This window comes from Crocuta crocuta, unplaced genomic scaffold (assembly GCF_008692635.1).
Source record: "Crocuta crocuta isolate KB4526 unplaced genomic scaffold, BGI_CrCroc_1.0 scaffold26, whole genome shotgun sequence".
Classification (NCBI taxonomy): Eukaryota; Metazoa; Chordata; class Mammalia; order Carnivora; family Hyaenidae; genus Crocuta; species Crocuta crocuta.
Genome location: NW_027532249.1, coordinates 11,796,393 through 11,806,640, shown reverse-complemented (window position 1 = coordinate 11,806,640; position 10,248 = coordinate 11,796,393). Strand labels below are relative to the sequence as shown.

Here is a 10,248-nt window from a genome sequence, read left to right as displayed (position 1 = left end):
TATTCATATATCTTGATGGATTTTATAAGCCATATGAGAAAAATCTGTGAGGTTGTTTTTGCTTTCATGAAAGAATAAGTAATAAACTACCCAGGTAAAAACTTACTTGAGCACTCAGAATTTTGGAGGAAAATAAAATCTCTCTGACATATTTTAACTAATTCTGTGTTTCAGCCTGTTTCTGTTGACAAAGAATCTAAAATGAAGTACAGATTCTATGGGGTTGTGATCCATACTATTCGTTGTCTTGAAGTTCAAATACTTCAGATGATGACCTTATTTAACTGTCATAAAGAATGTAAACAAAATAGAGACTTGGGTTGTCTTTTTTTTTTTTTTTTAATTTATATTCCAGGTCTCCTTATGTCTCAGGCATATTAGCATAGCTTGTCTAAAATCATAAAGAAAAGTTGACAGAAAAATGCTTTAGATCACCATGTGTTTTCAATTGATGCCGGCAAAATCTAACCTAATGGAAGGCATTTGGTACAGGTTTATTTTTTCTTTGCAGTAACAGCAGGAACATGAAGCCATCACTCTTGGTGTTTATTGTGTATCTGCTATGGTTGGAAGGGGGTCACTGTGCACCTACTTGGAAGGACAAAGCCGGTATCCATGGAAACCTGAAGGGTATGTTTGGTTTCTTTATCTGCTCGGTGTCCTGTTTGCATGTTTGCATGTCCTACTGGCATTTACAAGTGATTTACGGTTGAGAGATAACCGTATTCATTATGGCCCTCTAGTTTCACGGTGAGATGTTCTCTCGGCACTTAAACCAAGTAGACATGATGCCAAACATCTGGAATAAAAATAGAGAATTCCAGCCGAGTATCTGAGAATGTTCACATATCCAGATGTTTGCTATCACACAGATAAAACTTGCCAACTTTCCGGCTGCATTTTTTGGTATCATCCAGATGTTTTGTGTCCTCCTAGCACGGTTTTAACGAACAGTGAAATTCTTTTCTAGCATTTGAAAAATTTAAACAATTAAAGTTATCTGTGCAGTGATTCCTGAGATAGTGAAAGAATGGGTTATAGTGATATTGAATCTGGTTGGTCTATGCTCATGAACTTGTGACCTTTGCTTGATGATATATGCTTTGGGTACTGAACACTTAGAAAACTAAATTAGTTAAAATGCTGCTTTGGGAGGGTCTATGATTAAATTCAGAAACAAGAATAAATTCCTTTGGAAGCCACATTGACTGTTGCAAAGAGAAAATGACAATGAACTTTATACCCACTAAAGGCTTATTAGAGATATAGAAGAGAGGTGCCTGGGTGGCTCAGTCGATTGAGTGTCAGACTTAATTTCAGCTCAGGTTGTGACACCAGGGTAGTGGGACTGAACCCTGCATCAGGCTCTGTGCTGAGTATGGAGCGTGCTTAGGATTCTCTGTCTCTCTCTGTCTCTCTGTCTCTCTCAGCACCTGGGTGCCTGGCTGGTTCAGTCAGTTAAGCATCTTGATTTTGCCTCAGGTCATGATCTCATGGATTCATGAGATCGAGCGCTGCATCGGGCTCTATGCTGATAGCACGGAGCCTGCTTGGGATCCTCTCTCTGACCTTCCCCTACTTGTGCTCTCTCTCAAAATAAATACACTTTTTTAAAAAAGATTTTCTCTCTCTCTCCTTTTGTTCCTCTCCCCTGCTTGCATGCTCTTTCCCTCTCTCCCCTATTTTTTTAAAAAAATACAATTTTTTACAAAGTGTATAAGAGATATCCAGTATGTTATTAAAGAACCTTGCATTATATGAGATACTTTCTAGGTTTGATGTTTCCTGGGAAGGCAACTGAAACTGAAAGAAAGGACAATTGTTCACTGTGTTTGAGGTTCCCATTTGGCATTTAATATAAATTGTGAACAAAATCTGAATTTTTTTCTAATATACACACACGAGTTTTAAGTGAAAGAAAAAAAATTGGATAACTGGAAACAGGCCCTGAGGAAAGGACAAGAAGGAGGTTAAATGACCTTTGACTTGTCTAGGAGCTCAGACACGATGAATAGAAGGTATCATCTACATGACAGCTGTGTCCATGGGGCAGCTGACTGCCAATCCATTGTGATCTGCTTCCAGAGTTTGAAGCTGCAAATGAACAGCTAAGTCCCTATTTAAGGGACATGAAAAAAAGGTGAACTCATTGTATTCTGATACATTGTAAATTGATCAGATCTTAAAGGGAAAAACTGCAATGTATCTTTTAGGTTTTTCTGAGGTTGGAGACATAGGTGGAGATGAAGAAGTGAAGAAGGCTTTGATTGGTATGAAGCAGATGAAAATCATGATGGAAAGAAGAGAGGAGGAACATACCAATCTAATGAAAACCCTGAAGAAATGCAAAGAAGAAAAGGAGGTACAGTAATTGAGAATAACACCTGCTCTTAAATATGTCTAGACCATAAATATTGCATCTGTTAGTGCAGTGGGTGACTTACTTTCCCTAACAGTGGTTTTCTGGAGAGTAGCTCTTAGTGGAGGAAAACTTTGAAGACAATTTCATATTTCTTCAAAGAACATATTCCTTGCAGAATGGGCCTTTGTAGGACTCCAAATCTGGGAATTTGAGGGATTCATACCTGTTGGGGAAGAGCTGCTTTCTTAAAAATACTTATCTTTAGTCTCTTCCAACTTCAGATATGGAGTCAAACGTGTTCAGGAAGTTTTTGACTAGGTCTGTGGTCTCCAAAGGTTTTTGAGCCCCCTTCCCTATTACTAAAATTATTGTTAGCATTCACTCCTAAATTTATGCATATTAATTTATTTATAAATTAGACACATGAATTGCTACCACTAATATCTCAAGGATCAAAATACATGTAGGATGAGGTTCATCACTAGCTACAGTGGATGTTAAGTCCATATTTCAAATAATCTGGATAATATTTTGAAACATTTTAGCCAATGGCCAGATCTGATTAGATCGTAGTTTTACTTTGTCAGATGACCAACAAAGAGCTTATAATGAAGATGTTTCAGCTCTGCTCCTTGCTTCTTGTCTACCTGAGCTTAAATTATTCATATTTTTTAATCTGCTGGGTATTGTTGGGTTTTTATCAAGAATCTTTGAAGCCTCTTGTCTATTTAGTGAGGGCTAGCTTAGTTAGAACTAAATAATAAAATCATCATTTACCTGAGCCCTCTAAACAGCAATTCATTGCAATCAGCTCCAGGAAAACAAAGAGAGAGGGAGCCAGTGTGGATGCTCCTGGAATGGGGACAGCCCACTTCCCCATAGTCCTCTTGACCAGGTGGTGACATGCAGTGGTCTGACATAAGCACCACAAGAGAGCACCAATGTATACAAAATAGTACATCAGCCTAATCAGTTTCTTTATTCAAATGCCCTTGCTTAATGGCTACAGTTCAAACTATGTATCTTACCAATGGAAAATACACATTACAGTTGACCTTTGAACAATGCAGAAGTAAGGGGTGCTGACCTCCAGTCGAAAATCTGCGTGTTACTGTTGACTCCCCCCAAACTTAATTACTAATAGCTTACTGTTGATCAGAAGCCTTACCAATCATATAAATAGTTGATTAACTCATATTTTATGTGTTGTATGGATTATATACTGTACTCCTACAATAAAGTAAGCTAGAGAAAAGAAAATGTTAAGAATATCATAAGGAGGGGCGCCTGGGTGGCTTAGTCAGTTAAGCGGCCGACTTTCACTTAGGTCATGATCTCGCGGTTCGTGGGTTCAAGCCCCGCGTCGGGCTCTGTGCTGACTGCCAGCTCAGAGCCTGGAGCCTGTTTCAGTCTGTGACTCCCTCTCTCTCTGACCCTCCCCTGCTCACGCTGTCTCTCCCTCTCTCTCCTAGAAATAAATAAAACATTTTAAAAAATTTTAAAAAAAGGAATATCATAAGGAAAAGAAAGTACATGTACAGTTACCATCCTGTATTTATTGAAAAAACCCACCTGTAAATGGACCCATGCAATTCAAACCCATGTTTTTAAGGGTCAACTATGTATCCAAATATCCAGAGAAGATGTTAACAATTGTTCATACGTTACATTACAAAGCTCAATATGTTTCTAAGTTATGACCATTGCATGGCTCATAGTTTAATAACATTAACAATGAACATAACATTCAAAACAATTCAATTATTTTTTAACTTATTTTCCAATGTTACCCTTAAAGAGGAAATCAAAACCGTAACAAAATAATTTGGAAAATATTCTAAATTTTAACATTGAGAGTAAATTACTTAAAATTTTTTTATTACATTTATTATTTTTCAGAAACAGAGAGAGACAGAGCACAAGTGGGGGAAGGGCAAAGTGAGAGGGGGACACAGAATCCGAAGCAGTCTCCAGGCTCTGAGCTGTCAGCACAGAGCCAGATGCGGGGTTTGAACTCACAAACTGTGAGATCATGACCTGAGCCAAAGCCAGATGCTTAACCAACTGAGCCACCCAGGTGGCCTGAGAATAAATTACTTTTAAATTTTAGTTTTAAAAATTTGTAAGCGTGGTAAAATACACATAACATAAAATTTACCATCTTAACTGTTTTTATGTGTATAGTCCAATAGTGCTAAGTCCCTTCACACTGCTGTGCAACCAAGCTCCAGAATTGTTTCCATCTTGCAGAATTTAAACTCTAACCCATTAAACAAGTCCCCATTTCTCCTTCCCCACCATCAATTTTTAAATTAAAACATAATATAAAAGTTTTAATATTTCCTCTCTTCACCTAAACCTATAAATATGTAAAGTTGAGGGCTACCAACTGCAGATAGCTGCTGGAATTCTTTATATCTGAGCACAGTGGCCTCTGGGTATCCATTAAGCCACGGGAGTAGGTTTGTGTGACAGGCTGACCCCAAAGCTATCTGTGAACTTGTCACCAAACTGGTTGATGTTACGGCCACACCTACTCCCCTTGTGGCACAGAGCCCCCAGCAAGGAAAGCAGATCACTTGACTAGCAGCTGCGAACCCTCCTCCCTTTGGGCAGCAAGCAAAAGATTCAAGGAAATAAAAATAGCTCCTTATAAGGAAAATGTGAAAGCCAGAGGGAGCTGGATTCTTCCGTGATGGGCTTGTGAGCTGGCCCCTGGGAATAATGACACAGATATCATTTACAGGCCCTTTATAAAACACATTATCACGTGTAATAATCCTTCCAACATCTGAATAAACCATTACTTTCCCTTTATAGCTAAGGGAACTGAGGCTCATGATGTTCATGAGCGTATTAACCCAACATTGTAATGAATAACGCCGGAGAAAGTCAGCTGTGCCTCTGGGACCCAGTGACTTTCTGTTTTTGTCCCTTTCCCTGGCCTCCCCACAAGCCAAGGGTGTAATACTAAGAAAAGAATGCTCCAGTTAGGGGTGGGTCAAGTAAACAGATGTCAGCTTCAGTTTGCCCTCAGGAATCCCAAGAACTAATAGAATTTTTTTCTTAAAAACCTTCTTACTATATAAACATTCATTGAATTATATACTCTTAAGGTTTGAACGCTCAAAAACTTAATTTAAAAAAGAAAAAAACTGTTTAACTCTGAGTCTCTCTCCCTAAAATTACTTTATTTTTTTTTATTTTTAAAGAAAAATTTTCTTAATGTTTATTCCTTTTTAAGAGAGACAGACAGAATGTGAGCAGGGGAGGGGCAGAGAGAGAGGAAGACACAGAAACAGAAGCAGGATCCAGGCTCCAAGCCGTTAGCACAGCGCCCGACATGGGGCTCGAACTCATGAACGGTGAGATCACAAACTCAGCTGAAGTGAGACGCCCAATCGACTGAGTCACCCAGGCCCCCCCCTAAAATTACTTTAAACTGAGGATGAAAGATACTTTAGACAAATGATGACTTAGCAAATATGGGGTTGGTGCCCCCAGTCTCCTGCATAGAGAACCACCCACCCTCAGGTGACCTAGTGTCATCACAGAGCCCTCTGCAGCCCCTCCTTATTAATATTTACTGAAAGCAACTGAAATTAACTGAAAGTGGGAATCTCCAGGATGGCTTAAAGTGATTTGACCCTCACACCAAGTTTATATGGGACTTTGAGAAGCTGTAAATTACAAGAATAGTCAGTGGGTAGGACAGTTTAGGGGGAAACAGAAGGAACGGGCAGGGCATTTCTACCCAGAGATCCTTCTCCATGGCAACATTTCACTACCAAAACTTGGGGTGTGTGATTTGGTAACTGATTTTTGTTGCGCTCTTGGAGATGAGTGGAAAGAAATCGAGGCACACTATGTGCCTTGCTTGTTTATCTCACTTAATACAAAACCATAAGAGATCAATCTTAATGCTATTCCTATTTGCTAAGAAAGATACTGAGGCTAGGAGACATTAAGTCATTTGCCCAAAGGTAACACAGCGAGTATAGTTTGAAATTGGAAATATTGGGGTTTTGGTTTATGGTGACAATGAAGAGGACATTTAAAATTGAGATGGACTGGGACACCTGGGTGGCTCAGTTGGTTGTGTGTCTGACTTTGGCCCAGGTCTTGATCTCACAGTTGTGAGTTTGAGCCCCATGTGAGGCTCTGTGCTGACAGCTCTGAGCCTGGAGCCTGCTTCAGATTCTGTATCTTCCCTCACTCTCTGCCCTCCCCTGCTCATGCTCTGCCTTTATCTCTCTCTTTCTCTCTCTCTCTCTCAAAATAAATAAACATTTAAAAAATAAAAATAAAATAAAACAAAAATGGTACTGACTGAGGAATTGTGGAGAGTATTATTTCAGCCATGGTGGGGTAACTTTCTTGAGAAAATGTAGGAGCCCAAATTGATCTGCAGTGCCCAAGGAGATAAGGAAATTCTCTAAAGATTCTCAGTGCCCTAAGTAGTTCTTTGGGTTTAACACGACAGGGAAAGGTGTTTTCTTTTCTACTGGGTGAAAATCAATACTAAATTGGTTTTAAGTATAGAAACTTTGCCCCCACCATGTGGTTTTCACTTAAGGGAGTCACTGTTAGCTCTAAGACTGTTTTATGGAGGACTCCATGATACCAGGTCATTCCCCTGGAGGGAGCCTGTCTTTAGAAGTCCACACTAGCAAGGAGACCAGGGGTCTACGCAGGGGTGCCGGACTTGGGAGAGGTCCTGGGGCAGGGCTAAGGTTCTCAGGGACAGGCTCCTTACCTCTGGGCATGGGACGTGGCCACATACAGCAATGTACCACGAGAGGGAGCTCTCGGAATATAGACAAGAAGAAAGAAGACCTCAGAACAGGGCATTTCTGCAATTAGAGTATAGCTGGCTGGGCAGATCTGATTTGATATACAAGAATTGCCCTTTCTTGCAATGTTTAAGAATATATAAAAAATTAAAGATAGCATAAATGAAGGAAATAAATTTGTCAGCTTTATAAGCCTTAAAGCCCACCTTCCACATCTTCCAAGAACTAGATGTGAAGACAGACAAGTAAACAGGTAAATTACAGTCATTCCCCAGAGTAGGGACCACTTCCTAGTTCACCCCCATCTAGTGTAATGTCTGTCCCATAGCAAGTACCCAATAAATAGCTGTTGAATAAATAAATAGATGGATAAGACTTTCAGTTTTCAGTAGGGATCAATCAGTGCTCTTTTCTTTAATCAAACAGAAAGCATTCAGGTAGATCTGTCAGCAGCTAGGGGCCCCAAAGAAAGAATGAAGAAGTACATCAGAATACACATATTTTAAAAACCAGCTAAGGTACACACAGAGTTACGAAATGGAAATAGGATGTTTGTTTCTACTTTTTAATTAGGAATCCCTGAAACTCATGAATGAAGTTCAGGAACATCTGGAAGAAGAAGAAAATCTATGCCAGGAGTCTTTGACAGATTCCTGGGACGAATGCAAATCTTGCCTGGAGAGTGACTGCATGAGATTTTACAGAACCTGCCAGTCTAGCTGGTCCTCTATGAAAAATACGGTAAGGGAAAAATAGAGCTCAAGGTTTCAGAATTCTTAAGGTACCTACTCCAGCTTAATTTTTTTTTATATTTTTTTATTTATTTCTAGGAGAGAGAGAGAGAGACAGCGTGAGCAGGGGAGGGTCAGAGAGAGAGGGAGTCACAGACTGAAACAGGCTCCAGGCTCTGAGCTGGCAGTCAGCACAGAGCCCGACGCGGGGCTCGAACCCACGAACGGCGAGATCATGACCTAAGCGAAAGTCAGTCGGACGCTTAACCGACTAAGCCACCCAGGCGCCCCACTCCAGCTTAATTTTTAAAAATTAATTCTTTTAACTATTTAGAACAGAAATGACTGACCTGATATTGGCCTTTTATAATCTAGAATTTAACATTCATGCTATGTATGAGTCACCTCATACATATGTATGTGTATGTTCAAATTTTAAGGTAAAACATGCAGTGTTCGTCTCTCCCTTTAATGACACTGTGTATATCCCTCTTGGAAATATCCTTAATCTTCCTGCCTTGTATTTGTTCGTTGTGAATATGCTCCCACTAGATTGTAAGCTCTTTGAGGGCAGGGACCATATGTTAGCTGTTTTCATTTAAGCATTGTAGGTATCTAATAAATGTTTGCTGAATTGCATTCTAAATAATAGTATTATAGTCTCTGATTTCAACCCACTTTAATTTTTTCCCCGGAGGCCAAACATTTGAAGACATCCTCTGCCTCCTGAATCTCTCCTTCAATAGGCTTGTCCTCTTACAGCAATACTCACATGCACATACCCATGTCCTTTTAACCATATCTGTGCATTCCCTATAGGACTGGCATGTTTATTTGTTTTGTCCCCTTTGGCTATTGTCTGGGCAGAGGGAATCACAGAGGGTGGTGCCCTGAATAGGATAAGTTCTGCCCCATAAAATGCTCCTATTCTATTGGCCTGAATTTCTCTTCCCCTTCAAGAAGTGAGCTGAATATGAAATGCAGTGAAATTTCCCTCTCCATATTAGAGCGTGCACTACTTAGCGTATGCTCCTGGCTTGGCAGCGCTGTACCCAATTATAGAGGGAGCAACCCCTAGGCCAATTCATCTGCCAAGTTAATTTGCCTCCACTGTTAATTGCATCTGCTCTATTTTTATAGCCACTGTCACTCTCCAATACACCGGAATACAGTGGAAAGAGCTGGAAGTCAGAGATTTGGGGACCATTCCTATCTGTGCCAGTTGTGTGACTTTTTGAAAATTTCTTGGGGCTTTAAAGTTTATTTTTGTGGATGGATTCAGGTAAATAGAAGCTGGCAGAGAGAGGGACAGACCATCCACCCAGATTCCTTTTTTTTTTAAGTTTATGTTTTTATTTTGAGAGAGAGAGAGAATCCCAAGGAGGTTCCATGTTGTCAGTGTGGAACCTGACATGGGACTCAATCTCACAAACTATGAGATCATGATCTGAGCCAAAATCAAGAATTGGACACTTAACTTATTGAGCCACCAGGTGTCCCCACTCCCCCAACCCCCAGATCACTTTTTGAGAAAAGGGTAAGTAATCTTAAGAATTTCTAGGGAATTCTTTGAACAGCATTGGGATGCTACAGTTGTGATGTCTGATAGTTGGTATGTTCCATAACATTCAACATGGCCACAGCACTACCATATAAGGGCATTGTGTTCTAGCACGAACTTGGAAGTCATATAGATGTAGGGCATGGTGTGACTGCTGGAAAATATTCTCCCATTGAGTGTAAAATTCTACAATTAGGGATTCATTTCTTTGACTCCAGCCAAGGAGGGATTTGATCACTACTACTATGTAACTATTCCTAAGTTACCTCTTTAACTCTATCAGGCATCTATAATTAGTATGAATGTGTTTATCTTTTCCTTTCCATGGACTAATTTATGAGACAAGAAAGACCATAAAGTCACTAACAACATTACACTGAAGGAACAAAAGAAAAAAACAAAACAAAATAAACAAAACAAAACAAAAACAAAAACACAAAACCCTAAGACATAGATGAAAGGCAAGAGACTTCACAGTTTTGGGGCAACCTACACAGTTTTGGGGTTCCCTTTAGACCATGACATGCCAACCACCATCAGTACATCAAGCTGTGGCTTGCCAGCAATATTAAAAACTTGGCCTTCGCAGGCAAACTTAAACAAGGAAGAATCTCAGATCCTATTTCCACAATCGAAGTCAGAGTTACAAGAGTGTTAATAAACTATCTTAAAATGAGTCACCTTTTCCTAGCTTGCCCAGAATTGTTTTTGATTTGGAATGACCACTGCAAGTTGACTTTAAAATTTACAATAAGAATGGGGCGCCTGGGTGGCTTAGTCGGTTAAGCGTCCGACTTTCAC

The 10,248-nt window shown here is 39.9% G+C and overlaps 1 protein-coding gene across 1 annotated transcript in view; it reads left to right on the top strand.

Annotated features, from left to right (window-relative positions):
* The first annotated feature begins 524 nt into the window (after nt 1-524).
* CLUL1 (clusterin like 1) overlaps nt 525-10,248 on the top strand; it is a 30,616-nt gene continuing 20,892 nt past the window's right edge. Inside the window, exons 1-3 of the mRNA XM_077778235.1 lie at nt 525-630; nt 2,214-2,362; nt 7,729-7,896. Of these exons, the coding sequence (XP_077634361.1) occupies nt 525-630; nt 2,214-2,362; nt 7,729-7,896 (423 nt within the window). The remainder of the gene's footprint in view (nt 631-2,213; nt 2,363-7,728; nt 7,897-10,248) is intronic.